The sequence below is a fragment of the Pan paniscus genome, chromosome 6, assembly GCF_029289425.2.
Source record: "Pan paniscus chromosome 6, NHGRI_mPanPan1-v2.0_pri, whole genome shotgun sequence".
NCBI lineage: Eukaryota > Metazoa > Chordata > Mammalia > Primates > Hominidae > Pan > Pan paniscus.
Window position 1 is genome coordinate 49542043 of NC_073255.2, and position 22705 is coordinate 49564747.

Below are 22705 nucleotides of genomic sequence, written 5' to 3' on the forward strand. Positions count from 1 at the left end.
TGGTCCTGTCCTAGACTTTCGTCTCTGTTCTAGTCTGGCATTTGTGCTCCTCACTGACCCCTCTTAAGAGCCTTCAGTGGTGGCCTGGGCTGTCAGCCTATGAAACCCTCCTCATTAGGGTCTCACCATATTTGAGGTCACATCAAATGATGACATCTTTATTTATGTCTTTAAGACACAGTCAGAGCTAAGTTATCCTTGTTAATGTTTAAGACAAACAGGTAATTGAGAACTGCTAAGCCCCCATGAGTCTGGGTGTTGATCTCATTTTGTTTTGTAGGGACAGGTGCCCACCTACAGCTGTAGCATGGTGTTGAGTTCCTTGTGATGCATCTGCCAGGTTCTGGCCCTGCTGAGGAAGAGCCAGGATTAGGTCCTGAGGGAGTGGAAGGAGCTGGGGCCTGTTCTTCTCCCAACAGTGCCTTCAGCAGCTGCCTTGAGGGTGCCATCATTGGCCCTGCTTTTCTTCTAGGCCCTCCTGGCCATTTGGCTTTCTCACAGCTTGCTTTGTACCTCAGGGCTCTTCCTCTGCTCTGTGCCTTCCTCTGCCTTGCCCACCTGCCTAAAGCCTGCCTCCCTGTTCTTGTTAACTGATGCCCATTTCTTTTCTTTTCTTTTTCTTTTTCTTTTTTTTTTTTTTTTTGAGACGAGTCTCGCTCTGTCACCAAGTCTGGAGTGCAGTGGCGCAGTTTCGGCTCTCTGCAACTTCCGCTTCCTGGGTTCAAGCAATTCTCGTACCTCAGTCTCCCAGCTAGCTAGGATTACAGACGTGCCCCATCATGCCTGGCTAATTTTTGTATTTTTTTTTTTTTTTTTTTTATTTTTATTTTTTATTATACTTTAAGTTTTAGGGTACATGTGCACATTGTGCAGGTTAGTTACATATGTATTAATTTTTGTATTTTTAATAAAGACGGGGTTTCACCATGTTGGCCAGGCTGGTCTTGAACTCCCGACCTCAGGTGATCCGCCCGCCTCGGCCTCCCAAAGTTCTGGGATTATGGGCGTGAGCCATCATGCCCGGCCTGATGCCTGTTTCTTGATGGTTTTTTCTTCTTGCACTTTTCACGTGTCAGCTCCTAAAGTGTGTACATGTGGTCGCTGCAGGAGGGAGGGTCTCTATGCGTTCAGATTACAGGTGCAGGCTGTTGGCCTGCTGCTAAGTCTGGCATCGCTGCTCATCTGTCAACACCGTTCTGCTTCCTCCTTTCATGCTTATGAAACACAGTACTGGTATTTTCTATGAGTGAAACTAAGTGGAGGAAAAGCACAGATACACACACTGTCCCATTATGTAGTGTTATGGGCCTTTTCACTCTGCAGTGTTGAAACTGCCTTGGCCTCACTTTGAAAAATAGGACTATGGTACCCATGGTTGTGTCCTGGCCTGGGGCTCCTCCCATGGCAGGAGCCCTGCTCCAAGTTACCCTCCTAGCCGCTGCATGTGCGGTGAAGGGGCTTCCCACAGTGGGTATGTGGAAGTCTGATGTGCTCATAAGATCTGATATGTTCACGTGACAAGGAACAGCTGTGTTGAAAAATCTGCAGAACACTTTGGTGCCACTCAAGTTATTTATTTCTGGGAATAATTCACAAGGCACTTTAGGCAATGCCAGTTGGGTGGTTGGAATGCATTTTGAGTATTTTAATCTTTTATGTTTGATTTATGAATGACTTATCAGAAATACATGTAGTCATTCCTTGGTATCTGTGGGGGATTGGTTCCAGGGCACACTGAGGATACTAAAATCCAAGGATGCTCATGTCCCTTGTATAAAATGAAATATAAACTATGTACGTTCTCCCATATACTTTAAATCATCTCTAGATTACTTGTAATACCTAATACAAGGTAAATGCTATGCAGATAGTTGTTATACTTCATTGTTTGTGGCAGCAGTCCCCAACTCCTTTGGCACCAGGGACCAGTTTCATGGAAGACAATTTTTCCATGGACTGAGGGATCAGGGGAGGATGGCTTTGCAGTAAAACTGTTCCACCTCACATCAGGCATTAGTTAGATTCTCATAAGGAGTGAACTTAGATCCCTTGCATGCACAGCTCACAATCCAGTTGGCTCTCCCATGAGAATCTAATGCCCCCGCTGATGTGACAGGAGGTGGAGCTCAGGTGGTAATGCTCGCTTGCCGCTCACTTCCTGCTATGCAACCCAGTTCCAAACAGGCCACTGACCAGTACTGGTCTGTGGCCCGGGGGTTGGGGATCCCTGGTTTAGAGAATAATAACAGGAAAAAAAAAGTGTACATGTTCAGTACAGGCAGTTTTTTAACCAACTATTTTCAATCCACGTTTGGTTGAATCCATGGATGCAGAACCCACAGATACGGAGGGCTGACTGTATACATAAACTGCATGGTCTACGTAAATGGGGTTTCAGCGATGAGCTTTGAAGTTACCCCTTGATGATTTTTTGTTTTTGAAGATTCAGGAGGTACATGTGTGGGTTTGTAACATGGGTACATTAAGTAATGGTGGGAATTGGGTTTCTAGTGTACCCATCACCCAGATAATGAACATTGTACCCAATAGGTAATTTTTCAACCCTCACTCTCCTACCACCCTCCCCCCCGCCACTTGATAATCTTTAACTTCACATGTTAAGAGTAATCTCAGCACTTGTGGCTTTTTGTGTTAAATCAGCTAAACTGACTGAGTGCGCCTTCTCCAATTTTAGCACAGTATTTCACTCTTAAGCAGTTTGCATTTATGGTTTATTTAGGGTGATAAAATTATAACCTCTTTGAAACAACAGGAAACATGAAGCAACACCCTCACTTGTGTGGTAGTTTGCAGCTCATGACAGCTGTGTTCGAAGCTTGTGCTGAGTGGCGGCTGCAAGAGGAAAAGCAGTCTTGCCCTGTTATCCTAGCAGGATGATTAAATAAGTTTAAACAACAGTTAAAATTCTAGCTCTCTTTTCTCTCTCTCTCTCCCCCTCTCCGCCCCCTTCCCTCTTTCCTTTCTGTCTCCTCTCTCCCCCGGCCCTTAAAAAGAAAAATAAATAAATAAAAACATTTGGAATTCTAATAGAACCCACTGAGCTTCTGAAGGGAAGTGCATTATGCTGTGCTGTGAAGGAGCCCAACAGGGGCTCACGGTCACTCAGCAGGATGATGGATGCAAGCTTCAGGGCCAGGAGCCAGACGCAGCAAGAAAAAACCAAAAATTTGGATTATGAAGTAAATGGAGAGGTTCCAAGATCAAACCAAGAGGTGTTTGTTGATTTTGTTACGTGCTGTGGGAGCATGGACCCCTCAGCAGGTAGAAGGAGAGCAAGTTTGAGGATGTGGTGCAGGAGGAGTTGGGATCCCCAGGAGCAGGAGGGACTGAGGCCAGGACAGCAGGCATATGAGGTCACTGAGGCTGGTGGGAGGAGAGAGGCTTACTCTAAATGAGGATCACTGCATCTTTTGGAGCTCTTCTTTTTGAGACAGGGTCTCCATTACCCATACTGGAGTGCAGTGGCACCATGATAGTAGCCTCAAACTTCTGGGCTCAAGTAATCCACTCCCCCGCCACTCCCCCACACCTCAGCTTCCTGAGTAGCTGGGAGTACAGGTGCACACCACCATGCCTGACTAATATTTTATATTTTTTATAGAGACAGGGTCTTGTTTTTTTGCCCAGGCTGGTCTCAAACTCCTGGCTTCAAGCCGTCCTCCTGCCTTGCCTCCTAAAGTGGTGGGATTACAGGCGTGAGCCACTGTGCCTGGTGGATGTTTTTTTTGTTGTTGTTATTGTTGTTTTGAGATGGACTTTCGCTCTGTCACGCAGGCTAGAGTGCAATGGCACGATCTCGGCTCACTGCAACCTCCGCCTCCCCGGGTTCAAGTGATTCACCTGCCTCAGTCTCCCAAGTAGCTGGGACCATAGGCGCGTGCCACCACGCCTGGCTAATTTTTTGTATTTTTAGTAGAGACGGGGTTTCGCCATGTTAGCCAGGATGGTCTCAATCTCCTGACCTCATGATCCGCCTGGTGGATGTTTTTAATGATTATCCTTTTGTACTGTACTTTAAGAAAAAAAAAATTTTGTTTAATGTCAGAAATTGAAAGGGGAGAGAGATCAAAAATACCTTAATGGGGCCAGGCACAGTGGCTCACGCCTGTAATCCCAGCACTTTGGGAGGCTGAGGTGGGCAGATCACGAGGTCAGGAGATCGAGACCATCCTGGCTAACATGGTGAAACCCTGTCTGTACTAAAAATACAAAAAATTAGCCGGGCATGGTGGCGCACCCCTGTAGTCCCAGCTACTTGGGAAGCTGAGGCAGGAGAGTGGCGTGAACCTGGGAGGCGGAGCTTGTAGTGAGCCAAGATTGAGCCACTGCACTCTAGCCTGGGCAACAGAGCGAGACTCTGTGTCAAAAAAAAAAAAAAAAAAAAAAACCTCAATGGGAAAGTAGACTCCAAGAGTAAAAAGGAGCAAATTGTTCCAGTGAGTTCCATTCTGTAGCACAGGTGGCCACAGGTGCTTGCCTTTGAGGAAATGAAAGAGCCATGCTTTGTAAGTCAGAGGCAGGCTCAGCTTCCCCGCACAGTCTGAAGCTGGGTGGCGGTGAGAAATTACTAAAAGGTTAGTGCCAGTTTTTTAGATGAAGTCATCATGTTATTAAAAAATAGTCTGTTTAGTCTCTAGGTTACTGTTCTCTGGCTCCCCTCCCCATCCAAGACTCCCTTGGAGGGAGGTTTGAGGACTTTGGGATTCTCATATCTCTTCGCATCCATGATTGGATCGTGAGGTGAGGAGATAGCCTTTAGAACCCTCTCTTTGAGTGGTCAGTCACGTGGTATTCCGTCTGAAACCCTGGAGCAGATGCTTTGTGTAGCTGGGCTGGGGTTCCCCCAAATAGGGTTGCATAATGATTGAGGACAGATGAGGCCTCAACCAGATGACCACAGGTGACCCCAGACTGTGGGTCTTCCTCACCTCCTTGAGAGTTGCAATTCTGAGAGCTGATAAAATGTGCCATTGTGTGCAGATCTGGGTAGTTTCAAGCGTTCTCATTTCCTGAGGGATGTCAGAAAGACTGCGTGAGAAAGGGGTCACAGTATCTTGGATGTCATCTTTTCATGCAGTAAAAAGTCTGGTTTCCATGAATGTTTGTATAACAAACCACCTCAAAACTTGGCACCAGTGTAGCATGTCTCATGACTCTGTGGGTTGGCTAGGTTTCCCCACTCCTCCCACTGCCAGCTCCCTTGGAGCTGAGGCTCACACCAGGCTAGAAGCCGTGAAGGCCTCTGATGTGTCTGGCAGTTTGTGCTGGCTGTTCACTGGGCCCTGCCATCCTCCAGTAGGCCAGAGCGATTCCTGCACAAAGTCCCAGAGTAGCTCCAGACAGGGAAAAGAAAGGCTGTGGGGCTTTTGAGGCCTAGGTCCAGACCGTACACTGCTACTCCCCACCCCATTACCTTGGTTAGAGCAAGTCACAGACAACCCTTAGGGACATCCATTTGGGGAGAGGAAAAGGCATGGCCACTGGACAGCCCTCCACAGCCCTTTTCATAATGACCTGATAGAGCAGCCACCTTTAGTCTAGTGCAGAGTCCCAGCAAATATCATTCTGATATCAGTAGATTCCATAGGGCAGAGCTGAAGCAGCTGTTCTTTGCTAATCTTGGAAGTTTATTGATGTTTTATTTACACACCTGTACAGAGAGAAGATAATAGAGATTGTTTAGAAATATTCTGTCACCTATAATGACTAAGCATTGCTATAATGGAGCATGTGGTTTCCTTAATTGAAGAATACCTAAATAGAAGCCCATTCTTAACTGGCCTCAGTATAAACAGTTTGTAGTGGCAGGTCACCAGGCCTGGATCACAGTGCCCTACCTTGTTTTTGCTTCATAGGCAGAATGGTGGTAGGTGGTACTCTGGCCTGGGCAAGGTCTGAGCAAGGCCTGCATTGATGGAGGGTCCAGAGTCCAGCTCTACCATCTGCACATTTTCTTTGGAGACTTGTGCTTAGCCCAACAGCATGAATCATTTGCTGAAGGCTCTGGAGGTGGGCATTCCATCCACAAGTCTCCCCAATAGGGAGTACCCTGTTTGGACATTCAGGGTAGTCACACATATGGGTTTTAAATCTTGTTCTTGGGATATTTTCAGGAAAAGCTCTGGCCCACACGTTTAGGGCCATTTCCTGGGCAGCATTGGAAGGAGTGGTAGAGGTCATGCAGGCCTGCCCTGTCTTGTGTGCAGGAAAAGAATGAGTTGTTGGTCTACACTGAGGCCGGGATGGGAGGCCTGCCCCTTACAGCAGCGCCGGCTGAACTCCAGGCTGGCTGGTCACATGGTGCCCAGCAGCTGACTTTTTATCAGCTTGGCTGGATTAGAATGAGCTGAAAGAAGAGCCATATGCCGGTGTTCCTTGGTTACATGGTGCCCTGTAGTTCATATTTATAGCAATTAAAAAGCATTGTCAGTGTCAGAACTTAGTAAGTGAGGTTGTGTGGATAGTGCTGGGCCTCATCAACTTATCAGCTGTGCGACGGCCTTTGAGCATGGGTGTGGCTCCATGCAGCAAGGAGACCGGAGCCTGCCCCACCCGCGCCCCGGATTATTTAGACAAGGTGGCAGTAATGTGGTGACCAAGGGTAGCTACGTGGGTGGGCTGGGCTTGTTCTGTGGCTGAGGTGGAGTAGGGAGGGCAGCTGGAGTGGCGTCCGTAGGGGCTATGGATAGATGAGAGGAAGTGGGCTCATCAGTCCAGAGCCACCCGTAGTCATAGAGCTTGGGCTAAGTTGTAACACTCTCCTCATGTTCCTCATCAACTTCTTGAACAAATGCAAGTATATGTGTAAGGACTTTATAATTTTTTTTTTTTTTTCGAGATGGAGTCTCGCTCTGTCTCCAGGCTGGAGTGCAGTGGCACGATCTCGGCCCACTGCAACCTCCGACTCCCTGATTCAAGCTATTCTCCTGCCTCAGCCTCCTGAGTAATGGGGATTACGGGCACGCACCACCACGCCCAGCGAATTTTTGTATTTTTAGTAGAGATGGGGTTTCACCATGTTGGCCAGGATGGTCTCAATCTCCTGACCTCATGATCCGCCCGCCTCAGCCTCCCAGAATGCTGGGATTGCAGGCGTGAGCCACTACACCTGGCCGGACTTTATAAATTTTAAAAAGCTGCAGATGCAGGGCCATCATCTTAAATAGCCTGTGTTTGGGACTTTTACAGACAAGAAAACAGGCCAGAGAGCTGAAGCAACTTCCCGAATCCTCATGCAGTTCATGGGAGGCAGACCTAGGACCTGGGGACCCAGGAGGTGGCCACAGTCAGTCCTACTGGTCTGTGAGTGGGCACTGGGGGGCTGTAGAGCACCATCCTGCATGACGATGGGTGTCAGCTACTGCTGGGGGAAGGGATGTCAGATGATATATTTGCCACCCTCAGAAATAGGAAGCCCTACCTATTGGAAACCTCACAACCAAGGACTGGCAGGGAGCTTGGCCCTCAAGACTCCCAACTGCTGACTCAGGAAGGGCAGAGTCTGCTGCCTGTAGCTGCCGATATGTGGGAACAGACAAGTGCTCCTTGGTTAGGAGTGGCACCTGCTAAGGTCAACGCCTCTGCTGCAGTAAGGGGCAGCCCTGGACTCAGACTCTCCCAGGGTGGAACCCCATACCTGTCAGGCTGCTCCCTCAGAAAGGAGGCTGAATATCATCTGAATTTAATTCAGTAAAGGTTAGGTGAGCAGCTGCCACATGCAGAGAGCACTGAGGATACTGTTTCCAGCCTTTCAAGAGCTTCCTTTGAAGAAAGAGCACTGGTCACTGTGAGGAAAGTGCATTATGGTTGCATAGAATTCTGAGTTTGTGGGAGCTTGGGGAGCAATGACTTTTGACTTGGAAAACAGAGCTTCATTTATTACAGCTAAGTGCTTTTAGTTACCTAAAATTAAATAGGAGGTCTGGTTTCATTTCATCCAGAATGTAAAAATTATTTACCGCTGAAATCTATCATGTTTAAGTCATCTCAGCAACAAGTTGATGATCTTAAAAACCCACTCATGGGAAGTTGGCTGTGAGTGGGGTGGGGGGGCACACAAGCTCCCTGCCTGCGAACCACCCCTCCCTCTGATGCCATTTGGTGGCAAAAGTCAGCCATTACCCTGGTCAGGTGCTTGTTCCTCTTGGGGGTGGTTAGTGGTTTTCTCCTTAATCTCCCATATTCTTTTTCACTCACCTGCAGCCTGGTCCCAGCTCACCTGCCCAGCCTGGTTTCTTAACCATCTGTACACCCTGCATGTGGCAGTACCATGAGTCTCAGCACATGGTGGACAGGCACTGGCCAGGTGCTCCCGTTGTCTATTCTCTTTGGCCAAATGTCTTCTCTCTCCTCCTCAGGCTCTGCAGGCCTTACCTTGCCTTTAGGGCTCAGACCGTGGGCCCCTCCTCAGAGCATCCTTGCTTTCCTCTCCCATCCCACTTGTCTTACTCTTCGTTTCTCAGCACTTGGATCCATTCTGTGAATTTACACGTTTACTGGTTTTTCTTATTCTTGTTAAGAGTAAGAAGCTCATTTTAGTCATCTTCCTGTTCACAAACCTTACAGTATGCCACATATAGTTAATAGATATTTGTTGAATTGAATGAGAATTATTGGATTTTTAGAAATAATGGTATTCATTGGCTCAGCATCGTGCCTCACACCTGTAATCCCAGCCCTTTTGGGAGGCTGAGGTGGGTGGATCACCTGAGTTCAGGAGTTTGAGACCAGCCTGGCCACCATGGTGAAATCCCGTCTCTACTAAAAATACAAAAATTAACCAGACACGATGGCGGTGCCTGTAATCCCAGCTACTGGGGAGGCTGAGGCAGGAGAATCACTTGAAACTGGGATGGGGGTTGGGGGGTGGTTGCAGTGAGCCAAGATCACGCCACTGCACTCCAGCCCGGGCGATAGAGCCAGACTCTGTCTCAAAAAAAAAAAAATGGTATTCATTTTTTGACATGGTACATCCTGCACACATCTGACACTCTTAGGAAAATGTTTATGTGTGGTAAGAACTTCATCAGAATCCCATAGCCCCTTGCAGGGCTCAGAAGTTGGCCTTCTGGGAGTGAGTGCTTTCCCGCACCCCTCCCCTGGCCCAGGACCCCTCACTCCTTCTGGCAGCTTCCTGCCCCTTGAATGTCATTTACAACCTTGCCCACTTACCTTAACATTTTAACCTTTTTCCCCTTATCAGTGACATTGTCATTGGTGGTCAGAGAATTAACTGTGTGTAACTGTATATTTGAGGCAAGGCAAGGGGACAGATATTTTCCTTACATTATTAGTTGTGCAGAAGCCAATTAAGAGATTAGAGAGATGAATAACCCTAGTGATGGGTTGCAACTTGGGTGTGGAGCTGGGCACACCCGTGTACGTCATTGTGACTCAGAAGTCCATGTCACCGCCCTGAGCCAAGTACTAAAGTAAGGCCCAAATACCACACTTACTTCATAAAGAAGCCAAAGTCTGACTGCCTCCATTTCTCATGAGTGAAAAACTATTTCTATTATAGGAAACTTAGGTCTTCAGTGTGTTTGATGGTAGCATGCTATTAGATTGTGTATTCTCAAGTCTGATTTTCCCCATTACTGTGCTTTCTCCTTTTCACTTCTGCTTTGTCACTTGGAATGTTTCTAGAAGTAGAAGTCACTGCCCCTGCCTACATCAGACTGCAATTCCGGGACATCCAGGCAACAGCAAGGGATAATTAGGAATAAATTTGGCTGGAAGAAAGGGAAAATGCAGCTTAGGCAGCTTAAACCAACAGGCTTATTTTTCTCACTCAGTAAGAGAGCTGAGGTTGCCTGACTCAGCTCAGGTTCTCAGTGAGCCATCAGCCACCAGGTGCCACCTTTCAGTGAGTGGGCTTCTATCCCTTCCAGGTGTCTCTTCGTGCTCCATGGGAATTAGATGGGACATGCTTTGACTCTCTCTTCCAGAAGCTTTCTCTTCTTTTTGAAGGGGCTTCTGTTTGCGCTGGGTGGTCAATGACTCAGCCTAGTCTTGATTTATCCCCCAGGATGGGGACAGACAGCAGGTGAGAGATCTCAGGTTGAGATGAGTGTACAGTAAGGGCTGGGAGTATCAGAAGGGGAAACCCTCTCCCAGATAGTGACAAAGCTAAGCGACCATGTGAAGGGAGAGGACAAACATCCCATGGAAAGAAGGGTAGCTGCTAGGCCTGCGGGAAGGAAGGAGCATGATGCTGGGGCATGGGAGCAAGTGGACAGGGAGGGCTCTTCAGGTCCCCTGGAACCTAAAGCCAGGGGTTATGGAAGGCAGATCCAGATTCAGGTGTTCAGAGGATGAGGCAGGGGTGGGTAGTTTAAGGAGCTGGAGAAGAGGTATCTCCTTGGGGAGTGGAAGATGTTAGAGAGATACAGGGTTGCAGGACAACAGGGAGGTGGAAAGAGAGTGGGGGATGGACTGTGGCATCTGGGCCCCACCAGGAAGGAAGTGGCCCCATTGGTGACTCATACAGGGAGGGGTGGGGCCAGTGCGTGGCTGGGAGCTCTGGTACTTGGGCAGGTCTGGCTTCCTGCTGCCACATCTGTTGGGAGGTGAAGCCTGCAGGCCAAATAATGACCTTCATTTTCAAAGCCTTTTTGAATAAATAAACTTTTTTGAGGTTTAACTTACATATATTAAAATTCACTTGTTTTAAGTGTTTAGTGCAGTAGGTTTTGCCAAATGTGTGCAGTCACTACACTCGATACAAAACATTCTATCACTCAATTCAAAAACCTTTTAGTATACCTCCAGGTCTTGGCGCAAAGAGGGCTTGCTGTTGTTGGGTGTGGGGGCTCACCCAGTCCTGGAGACAGAATGGGCTCTTTGTCTGAAGGTGGGGCAGGGTGCTCCCCCAGTGGTGTGGGAACTGAGCCGACTGGAGAGTGAAGTGGGATGCATGGTGTAAGATGAATAAGGGAAAGGCTGCAGAAGTTGCATTCCCAGCATTTTCTTTCCCGGGGATTCCCAGCAGCTCAGCAGTACCGGTATGAACCAGTTTTTTTCTGACTGCCTCCAGCATGAGCTGAATTTCCGTCTGTGCAGTTATCCTCAGCCAATTGAAAATCACCTGGAGTTGTATTCCAAGCACAAAAGAAGGTCAGAGAGTGGAGGCCCGATGATCATGATCGCCCTGTCTCCAGGGCCTAGGCTGGAAGGAGTCCTGCAGCCTTTGTGGCTCAGGACCAGAGAGCTGACCTTGACCCTGACCTTGTGATCCCAGGCATCAGTGGCTGGAAATTCCTTTCATTTTATTGTTGAGCCCAGAAGCTCCCAGCTCTCTTTGGCAAGGTTAAGCTAGGGTAAGAGGCACTGTTACTAGAGTGACCAGAGTTCTTTAAGTGTCGCTCTGCTATTACTCAGTTAACCTTATTAATACCCTGCCTGGTGACTGCTGTGTGTAAATTCTGCCTGAGCCCACATCTCTCCAGTGGGAATATGATTGACATTCCAGGTGCTCTAAGTAAGTTGGAAAAGCCCACAGAGAGCCTCAGTAAAAGTTAGCTATACCTATCCCTGCTGCTATTGGTGGGTTTTTTTTGTTTTGTTTTGTTTTACTATTTTAATTGTTATTCAAAGCTAATTTTATTGAAAAGAAGTAAACTTGTGATTTTGCTATGACTTTTGGCTCTGGATCCAAAAGTGGATATTGTCCCCTAGGATAAAGGAGGCTGTCTGTACAGCTGGAGAGACTCTTGATCTAAGGTCTTGCTCTTGGGTGACTTTGCCCTGTGTTTCTGGACACTTAATGGGTTTTACGAAATAGAAGAAAATATGTTTTAGGGGTTTAATAAAGTTTGGGTTGTGCTGTTCTCCAGTACTTACTGGGTTTGAGGGTCATGCCCTATCCATGAACCTGTTGTGGCCCCAGGGAACTAAGTAAGTGTCTACAGCTAGACTTGGGGTGCGGGTCACATGGTGTGAGGGTAGACATTCTAGCACTGGAGCAAGTTTGGGGTAAAGAAAAATTTTGATTAGGTTTTTTGTGGGTTTTTTTTCTTTTCTTTGAGACAGAGTCTCGCTCTGTCGCCAAGCTGGAGTGCAATGGCATGATCTCAGCTCACTGCAACCTCCGACTCCCTGGTTCAAGTGATTGTCCTGCCTCAGCCTCCTGAGTAGCTGGGATTATAGGCACACACCACCACCCCCAGCTAGTTTTTGTATTTTTTTTTTTTAGTAGAGACAGGGTTTCACCATGTTAGCCAGGATGGTCTCGATCTCCTAACCTCGTGATCCGCCCGCCTCAGCCTCCCAAAGTGCTGGGATTACAAGCATGAGCCACCAAGCCCAGCCTTTTTCTTCTTTTTTTTTTTTTCTTTTTTTTTTTTTTTTTTTTTGGAAACAGGGTCTCACTCTGTCGCCCAGGCTGGAATACAATGGTGCGATCTCAGCTCACTGCAACCTCTGCCTCCCAGGTTCAAGCGATTCTCATGCCCCAGCCTCCCAAGTAGCTGGGACTACAGGCCTGCACCACCACACCCAGCTAATTTTTGTATTTTTAGTAGAGACGGGGTTTCACTATGTTGGCCAGGCTGGTCTCGAACTCCTGATCTCAGGTGACCCACCCACCTTGGCCTCCCAAAGTGCTGGGATTACAGGCATGAGCCACTGCGCCCGGCCTGATTAGGTTTTACGTGACAGTGGTAGCTTGCTGTTGGTTCTTGCTGTGCAGGGGTGGGATACAGCCAGACTGACTCCTGCTCAGTTTCCTGCTGTATTCAAGGGGTTTCTCCTTTTAGGTCAGATCCTCAGTTATTGGAGGCCTGGGTAGAGGCCAAGAAGTGCAGTCATTGGTCATCCCTGCTTTCACAATGAAGATGGATGTCCAATGCATGTGGTCCCCAGTCATCTCTGCTTCTAGAATGTATGGAGCTCTCAGTCCTGCTGGAAAAGCTCCATGAAGTCAGAAGTACCTGAGGGTGTCCAGTGTATTTGTGCACAGCCACCTTTTAGATCCCTGTGTCCTTGACAGAACCAGTCATGGACTGAGTGGGAGGCAGCCTTTACTTTGCCTAGGGAGTTGATGCTGAGACATCCTCTGTTTTCTCTCCTAAGAGTAAGTCAGTTTTTTCCTCTGGTGGAAATACTGCCTTTTCTCATGTTGGAGGAGAACACTGAGTTTTCATGAGAACCGATTTAATGGAGGAAGGTGAGAATCTCTTTGGAGATTCCAAACCCTGGGTTTCTTTAGCAAACATTTTGATAGCATCTGTTGAAAAGGAAAGTTTAGGCCCAGCATGGTGGCTCATGCCTATAATCCTAGCACTTTGGGAGGCTGAGACGGGCAGATCAGTTGAGCTCAGAAGTTCAAGAACAACTTGGGCAACATGGTGAAACCTCATCTCCACAAAAAAATATTTAGTAAAAAAATTAGCCATGCGTGGTGGTGCGTGCCTGTGGTCCCAGCTACTCAGGAGGCTGAAGCAGGAGAATCACTTGAGCCCCGGAGGTGGGGGTTACATTGAGCCAAGATCGTGCCAGTCTACTCCAGCCTGGGCAGCAGAGCCAGACCCTGTCTCAAAAAATAAAAAAGAAAGAAAAGGAAAGTTTGCAGCCTTTTTTCATGTTCCTGATTGTTGGGTTACATTTGTATAAGATGCTTCTGTAATAGGTTTTGTGGGAGGTGCCAGAAGAGAACCCCAAATCTGTCTTCTACATCAGACAATACACCAGAAATTAACCAGAAAGGTAAAAACCATAAAACCTCAAATAGTTTGATGTGTAAAAACATTTTAAAGGCCAGGTGCAGTGGCTTACGCATGTAATCCCAGCACTTTGGGAGGCCAAGGCGGGTGGATCACAAGGTCAGGAGTTCGAGACCAGCCTGGCCAACACAGTGAAACCCTGTCTCTACTAAAAATACAAAAATTAGCTGGGCGTGGTGGCAGGCGCCTGTAATCCCAGCTACTCGGGAGGCTGAGGCAGGAGAATCGCTTGAACCCAGGAGGCAGAGGTTGCAATGAGCCGAGATTGCACTACTGCACTCCAGCCTGGGCAAGAGAGCTAGACTCTGTCTCAAAAAAAAAAAAAAATTTTTTTTAAATATAATTCACATAACATAAATGTAATTATTTGGCCTGGTCCTGGTGACTCACAACTGGATTCCCATCACTTTGGGAGACTGAGGCAGGAGGATTGCTTGAGGCTGGGAGTTTGAGACCAGTTTGGGCAACAGAGCAAGACCCTGTTTCTTTAAAAAAAAAAAAAAAAAAAAGGTCATTTTTAAGTGTACCATTCAGTGGAGTTTTGTTTTTAACAGATGGGATCTTGCTGTATTGCCCAGGCCAGCCTTGAATTCCTAGGCTTAAGTGATCCTCCTGCCTCTGCTTCCCAAGTGACTGGGACTACAGGCACATGCTACTACACCCAGCTACAGTGGTTTTTAGTATGTTCACAATACTGTGCAGTCACATCTCTGGTGGTTGTTTTCTTTAAATTATTTTTTCTGAATACCAAAAAATACATGCTTATTATAGAATGTTTTAAATATTCTACAAAAAAGAAAAAGGGAAGGAAAAAAAAAGTATTCCACAAAACTCCCCTCAAAAACAGATTTCACTGAGAGATCAGACTCCCCTGCATGAGGCAGATGGTCCAGGCCTGTGCATTATCATTGTGTCTTTTCTAGTTTGTGTCTAGCAGCAGTATATAGCAGTGCTCTTGGTAGTGGGACCATCTGAGTGACGTACATCTGTGCCCTAGCCAGCATTATAAAAGAACCTGTCTGAAAAAAACAGAAGACCTTAAGGACCAGCATACTGGATTCTGTAGCCATCTCTACCTTCTGGTCTCCAGACTCAGACAGACCCATTTGATATCCAGCCATGTCCCAGACAAGGAGCACATCTGGGTGGCATCTTGTTAGAAGGAGAATGCAAAGATCTCATAAAGTTTTGCCTTGCCTCTCCAAGTTTTTCAAGACAGTCTTATCAGAGTTTATTGATGGAAGAATTTTAGAGGCTGCAAAATGTATTGCAGAAAAGAAAAACAATGTTTCTATTTTTTTTTTAAACTGATGTTTTGCCAGGCGCGATGGCTTACGCCTGTAATCCCAACACTTTGGGAGGCCAAAGCAAGTGGATCACTTGAGGTCAAGAGTTTGAGACCAGCCTGGCCAACATGATAAAACCCCATCTCTACTAAAAATACAAAAATTACAAGCCTGGTGGCATGCTCCTGTAATCCCAGCTGCTCAGGAGGCTGAGGCAGGAGAATCACTTGAACCCGGGAGGTGGAGGTTGCAGTGAGCCAAGATCATGCCACCACACTGCCTGGGCAACAGAGCGAGACTTCATCTCAAAAAAATTAAAATAAACTGATGTTTAATTGTGCTTTTCTTTTCTTTTTACAATGAACTTTTGTGAAGTCTTAGTATGTCTGATCTCTTAAATATTTTAAAAACTTGCATCTTTGTATGAGATGAATAAACCATTACAGTTCACAGTATCTGCAAATTGTAAATCAAATAATTCAGACATGGAATAGCCAAAAATAAATAGTAGGAATATAAGTAAATTAGTTTATAGTTTTTCTAAGGAAATTCAAACTGATAACTAACACCTGACTTTGTGAAGTATTAGACTGTGTGCTAATGCCTTTAACTAGGGTAGTCTTTACAGCATACCTATGAAGAATGTATATATTTCTCTCCTCATAGACGAGAAAACAGCACAGAAAGGTAACTCACTAAGAGCCTACCTCTTGAATTTGAATTTTGATCCCTGACACAGAGATCAGATTTGAATTTCCATCTCTGACCCCACACTTTGAGCTCTTAGCTCCTGAGTTTCTCCTGAGGTAGCAGTGATATTATTTCTCTGTGGGGTTAGTGCTGCCTCTTACAAAGGATCAGGTTCCACTTTGTTCCCAGGGAAGTGAAAGGACATGAGCAAGGTGACCCTGGGCTCTTCACAGGTTGTGCTGAGCCCTTGGGGCCTTGAGGGAGGTGTTTGTTGGGGTGTGAGCATCTGGTATCCCACAGAAAAACTGGTAGAGTTTGCAGACCTATAGACAGAAGGTCAAGAGATCACCTCCCAGGTGCTGGGGCCTGGGGAGAAGGCTGAGACAGTAAGTGTCTCTGTTGACCTACATCCTGAGTCTGTCCCCAGGCCCAGTGAATAGGAACTGAGGAGAGCTGTTGGCATTGGGCCTTTGGGTTATGTGTGTTGATGGAAGGCGGCCACAGGGCATCTGTGTTATAGCTGTGGGGGTCAGAAAGTGCATCCCGAAGACAAAAGTTGTGGAAAGCAGGGAGCCTGAATGCTGAGAGAAACCCACCGTTTGGGAACAGACAGAGACCCCACTGTCCAGGAGGAAGCAGGCTCAGCCAGCCTATGGTAGACTTGCCTTGCCTGCAGAGAGCAGTTCTCTGTGGCCACAGATGCATCCTGGACTTAGGGGAGCAGTGAGGTAACCCTGTACCTTCTTTGTCTTTAGTCATGGGACATTTTTTTTCGCAACACGAATGCCGGAGCCCCACCGGGCACTGCCTACCAGAGTCCCCTTCCCCTGAGCCGAGGCTCCCTGGCTGCTGTGGCCCATGCACAGTCCCTGGTAGAAGCACAGCCCAACGTGGACAAGCTCGTGGAGGACCACCTGGCAGTGCAGTCGCTCATCAGGGCATATCAGGTAAGGCGGGTGCTTTACCCGCACACGGGAAAGGGTGCAGTGTTCCTTAGGTCATGCCTCATGGGCCCTATTGGCCTTTCTGAGTGTATGTTGTCACTTTACTTATACCTCCTCAAATACTAGGTGCTTTCTCCCTGCTTTGGGAGGCTAAAAAACAAATACACAAGAAAAAGAACCAGGCTAGCCCTATTTGAGCAAATCTCCCAGCACCACTAATGCCTGCCTTATACAAGGGCTCCTTATTTCTTTTCCTTACTTGGCAAGAAATATTTGTGGGCAGGGAAAACAAGTCAGTACCCGGGCATCAAGGAGAAGTGCTGCCCATCTGCCAGTGAGCAGTGGCTGGGAGGGGTGGTGCTTTTGGGTGGTTGATGCCCCCTTCTCAGTTGCTAACAACTGAATACTATAAGAGAAGAAAACCATACTATAGAGTTTGGGGATGTGGAGGCAGGGAGAGGCAGCTGAGGGTACAGCTGAGCCTACAGAGAGTGATGAGGGGCAGGGGAACTCTCCAAAAGTATTGCAGTTAGTGGCCAGTCTCATTAGGCAAGTGTTGAGCAGGACAAGGTTTTCCCCCCATCCTTTCCCAGAGCACAACAACCAAAGTTTTTCTAGGATGTCCACCTGATACATGGGGAGAGCCTAGAGTTCAGATCTTAAGACTTCATCTGTGATAGTTCTAAGGACGACAGGTAGAGACAAGTGAGCCTGGTGCTTCCCTTCTGGAAGCTCCCATGGGCATCCAGGACCCTGCCACCTGTTCTTGTGTAACTGCTTTGGTGGCAACAAGGGGACTCATGTCCCTGGGCTGTCTTTTCTCTCATGCTTTGGTTTCTGGTGGCATGGGCCATTTCCTGTGCCAGCAGGGCAGTAGTGCAGGTGTTGTAATGGGGCAACATAGGGGAGGTCCTGGGTCTCTGGCCCTTCATGCCATGGCCTGGCAAGTAAGGCTCTCTCCCTGGGGCAAGTGTATTCTGCCTTAGAAAGGAGATGCATGGAGTTTTGTAAATGCTATATGCTTTAAAGTGCTATCCATGTGGATATTTGCATAAGGAGGAAGCCCAGTGGTGTTTATCACTGCCTGCACGCAGTTGGCCTCAGTAACAACTTCAGCCTGATCTTGCAGTGACTTACCAGCAGCTGCTCCCTTCTCAAATTGCTAGCAAGAAATTGTGAAAGAATCTTAAATTGGAAGGGATTTTCTTTCTCCTTTTGGTTTTTAAATAGTTCAAATCAGATGCTTTAAGTCTGTGGTGTAGCAGGGTTTTTTTGTTCTGACTACTGTGTGCTGACCTACTCAGCAGGAGCAAAGGACCAGAGCCCTCACTCCTCACGGGGATATATAATAAAGGCAAACCTTCTCTTAGTAAGATGACCTCTTATCTGCACTCCTCCCCAATTAAGGCCAACACTTAAGCCTTCATTTTCCTACTTAGAAAAATTTTTCTTTAAATTTGATTTATTTTAAATTGAGATGGGATCTCACTGTGTTGCCCAGGTTGGCCTCAAACTCCTAGGCTCAAGAGATCCTCCTACCTCAGCCTCCCAAGTAGCTGGAACTACAGGCATGTGCCACTGTACCCAGCACCTTAGGGAAATGTTTATGTTCTGAGCTGAGGCAGGCTTCACATTGGAGTAAGAATTGCCCAGCATATCTCATTTCTGTTTATCCATGGAAACCGTATAAAGATCACAAGAAATGGATCCTTTCAGACTCCTAAGTTTATCATAACCTGAGTTTATCTCTTTTTTATAAAAGTACATTTATGCACAATAGTGCTTTTAAAATAAGTTATTCCAAGACTTAAAAACTAATTTTGTCGTATGGGTTTATTGGTGCTGTGTTCCTCTTTGGAAAAGGTTTGCATAACCTGTGACTCTTTTAACCCTCCCCACAGCTCACTGGATCTGCTTAATGACTTGCTTGTGTTATTGCTTCCAGGTCAGGGGTCACCACATTGCAAAACTTGATCCTCTCGGAATTAGTTGTGTAAATTTTGATGATGCTCCAGTAACTGTTTCTTCAAACGTGGGTGAGAATTAAGCTGTAAATGCTAATTTTAATGTAATTTTACTTTTTTTTTACCCCTTCCCTCTTTTTTTTTCTTCTGTCCTTTTGTGTGTGTCCTTCCCTCTCATCGTTGGCCACTCATAGATACGAGGGCACCATGTAGCACAGCTGGACCCCCTGGGGATTTTGGATGCTGATCTGGACTCCTCCGTGCCCGCTGACATTATCTCATCCACAGACAAACTTGGTGAGGGTCTGAGAGCAGTCAGCTGCGTTGCTTGAGCTCCTCTCGCTGTGCCACGACCTGTGGTAGCCAGGATGTCCAGGCAGGAGGGAAAGGCTCTTAAGTTTCCTTTCATTCTGATCACTTGAAATTTATCGGTATTGTAGCCTTAGTGTGTTTTGGGCAAGTTATTTTTATCTTACTTTTTCAGCCAGATTGTCTTAAGTCTCAAAATTTGAAAATAAAATTTTGGACAGAAAGGTTTGTGGCACAGGGAAAAAGCTTGTCCACCTGGGGCAGGTGGATCAGAAGCACTTCAGAGTATAGCTCTTTTGGCTTCAGGTTTTCAAATGTCAGTGCAGCACTGCCTTCAGTGAGGCATGTCCATGAGGCCTTGCTCAGGAACTGCTGACACAGCCATCCTTTTCTGAAGCCCAGTGTGGCCTGCCCTTGACTGGAGGCCATGTCCCTTAGGGGACGAATTCTAGAGCAAGTTGTGCAGTTGGGTCTCCTGATTTGTAATTGCTGGTGATCACACTGAGGAAACTTTGGAAGGCATTCCCACAGCGTCAGGAGGTCAGGGCCTTTGGGAGGTGCATGTATGGAGCACACTGGGGTTTTGTCACGGTTGCCAGAAGATAGTCCCACCTACACCCCCTCCTCCTCATGAAGTGAGGTGGGTGTTGTGGCTGGGCTCTCACCTGCAGTTGCTTTGCAGAGTTAGTCTGCTTTACGTCACTGTGCTGCTAACCTGTACTAAAGAAATGATGATGTGACTAATTTTTAAATGGCCAGGGTGTTCACAATAGACACTGTGCATGCTGATGAAATTGATGATCACTTACCTGCCTAATACTGCTCTTGGGATGGGTACGAAATTAGCCTCCTCACAGGCACTTTTGGGGAATGGTACAGACAGTCTCTAAGGCTCTGTAGTGCCCGGATATCTTTATAGGCATTACTAAGTTACGTCTAGGGGATGAGGCATTAATCATCAAACATCATTGACTTTGGAATTGGCATTGATGGTTTGTAATTTTTTTTTAATACCAGCCCTTTAGCGGATTTAGGAAGGGAGTTTAGAGAAATCCTCTTGAATTTTATTGATTAAGGCCAGTTCAGATGGTAGACTGGGCATGAGTTGAACCCTGTTTTTTCATTCCGTGGTGACAACTTTGTGCTCCCAAGAAGAGGGCCTCTCTTTGCAGTGTCCCAGGAGGTCTTGGAGCCTCTTCCCTACTGCTCACCCCTTAGTATAGCGAACCTCCCTGCTGGCACCCCCAGTCCCATCACAGCCTGTCTGCCCTGTGCCTCTCCAGCCCCCAGAGACTTCTAGACCTCTGGGATCCTCTTCAGGTGCTCAGAGCAGGCCAAACTCCCCAGCTGGTAGACTTGCTGCTCCCTGATGAAGAGCACAGGGACTTGCATCTGGAAGCCACCTCTTCAGAGGAATACCTCCCTCTGCATTTAGGCAGGGTAGGAGAGCTGCGGAATGCTCATTTTCTGTTGTTTTTTTTTTTTTTTTTTTTTTTTTTTGAGATGGGGTCTTGCTCTGTCACCCAGGCTGGAGTGCAGCAGCATAATCTCGGCTCACTGCAACCTCTGCCTCCCAGGTTCAAGCAGTTCTCCTGCCTCAGCCTCCTGAGTAGCTGGGACTACAGGTGCGCACCACCACACCCAGCTAATTTTTGTATTTTTAGTAGAAACGGGGTTTCACCATGTCGCCCACCTCAGCCTCCCAAAGTGCTGAGATTACTGGTGTGAGCCACCGCGCCCGGCTGGAATGCTCATTTTTTACAAGCAGCAAAACATTCGAACAGGAGAGGAGCAGATGAAGTGACTGACTTCTCCCTCTCCTTCCAGAACCTGCATTGTCCCAGCTCTTTGTCCCAACTGTGCACGTTAGTATAACCAGGGGAGCTCTAAAGCTCTCCTCTCTTCCCCTTCAGACTAATATCAAGAGGGGCCACACCTAGGTAAACCCAACCCAGCATAGTCTTTTAAGGGTGAGAAACCCTAAGCACTGTCAACATACGCACTAATTTCCCATCTCATTAGTGGCCGAGGCAGGGCCAGAATCTGGGAATCTCTTCCCAGGCCATCACAAGGTCTTACCGTATATTTCACTCTGGAATAGTGTCCTCAGTATTTCTGTGAGGTTTGTGGTTCCAGATTCAGCAACAACATCATGGTGAGGGTGAGAGGACAAGAGGACTTTATAAACCAAGAAACTAAAACATACAGAAGTGGCCCTAAAGCTTCCTGAAATCCTTTGAGGAGGAAAACTTCTGACATCTCTGGCCAGGAGCCCTTTGGAACCACTGAGAGAGAGAGTCAGGGAGTAGTCTCCACGTTTCAAGAGGAAGGTGCATTTTAATCCTGTGGATTTGAAATAGTGTGACCTAAAAATCCCACTAGTCTTCAGGTACAAAAAATGGAAACCGCGTAAACTTGTTAAAACATTTGTATCTGTAGGAAAATTGGTCTCGAACTCTCACCCTTGATGTATGCAGGTCTTCAAGAAAACAGCAGGTCAGATGTGACCGCTAGACAGTTTGTAGAACACTTCAAGACCCGTCATCTCATTTGAACCTCAGAGAGCCGGGACTCTGGAGCCACACTCCCTGCATTGGAATCCCAGCCCACTATTACTAGCTGTGTGACCTTGGGCTAGTTGCTTAACCTCTCTGTGCCTCATCACCTCATCTGTAAGGCAGGGGTGATGGTACCTACCTCCTCAGGTGGTTTCAAAATTGAATAAACTCCTTAAAGTAGTGCCTTGACCTTAACTATGCTCCAAGTGGGCTTACTAGCAATCTTTTGAGATGAGTAGCTGCCAAACTCTCTGATAATAAGATAAATTCAGAAACTGAGAGGTCAAGCAAAAAGACCAGGAACACACAGGAGTTAGTGGTGAAGACTGCCCTGTAGCCAAATTATAAGGAAGCAGCGTAGCATCTAGTGCAGGAGTTTGCAAACTAAGAAGTGAGGACTCTGTATGGGGGATGTTTGGGGCCCAGGAGAACTGTTTGCCAGCTTAGGAATGAGGCAGTAGAAGGGGATAGGCTGAATGGCAACCTGGTGACCTGACCAGTGTGTAGACGAGTCAGGGACTGTTGTGTAGTGGTGTCCTGTGTCACATGACTATTTCCCCAGAGCTAGGATTCTTGCCATGCCTCCGCTTAGCCGCCCTTCCCACCTCCCTGTGGATGCAGGCACAGTTTCTCCCTCTCCTTGGGGAAACAGGCTCACAGCAGTGATCATACCCATGTTGGAACATAGCTTTTGGTGCTTCCGTCAGAGCTTGTTCTGTCTTTTGTTGGAAAAGCTCCAGGTAGGGGGCAGTGATGGAGGGCAGGAGCCGTTGGCAAAGCCATTCATTCTCAAAGGGCACTGATGATGCTGCCCTGAAAACACTCTGCCAGCTGAGCACCTGGGTGGTTGGCCAGTTTGGTCTGCAGTGCAAGCAGGGAATTCTGTCCACTCTGAGTTTTTTAATAAAGTGGAATATATGCTATAGTTTCCACTGAGTTGACCTTTGATGACCATTTTTGAAAAGTTTGGGAAATCCTGGCTTAGGGCACCTGTCTTCACTTCTCAGAAATTCTCCTGGTCCCTGAAGTAATAAGGAAAGATAATTAACAAGTAGACTCTTACCAGTTAGGAGAGACTGTACAGACACAGAACTCCTCAGTAGCACCAGAGTGTCAGGATTTACCATCAGATGTTATGGACACACTCTTGCCCTCAGTTTTATCTTTCAAGTGTAGCATGACAGAACTTGTTATGAATACAGTAAAAAATAT

At 47.1% G+C, this 22705-nt stretch overlaps 1 protein-coding gene across 8 annotated transcripts in view; it reads left to right on the top strand.

The window, feature by feature from the left end:
* OGDH (oxoglutarate dehydrogenase) overlaps window positions 1-22705 on the top strand; it is a 102818-nt gene that overhangs the window by 22883 nt on the left and 57230 nt on the right. For 4 of the 8 annotated variants that reach the window (XM_034964033.2, XM_034964035.2, XM_055115898.1 and 1 more), the window contains exons 3-4: window positions 16474-16665; window positions 18821-18923. In XM_034964033.2, the coding sequence (XP_034819924.1) occupies window positions 16474-16665; window positions 18821-18923 (295 nt within the window). Of the gene's footprint in view, window positions 1-16473; window positions 16666-18607; window positions 18699-18820; window positions 18924-22705 lie in introns of those variants that run through there. The other 4 variants (XM_034964036.2, XM_034964034.2, XM_055115900.1 and 1 more) reach the window with 2 other exon arrangements.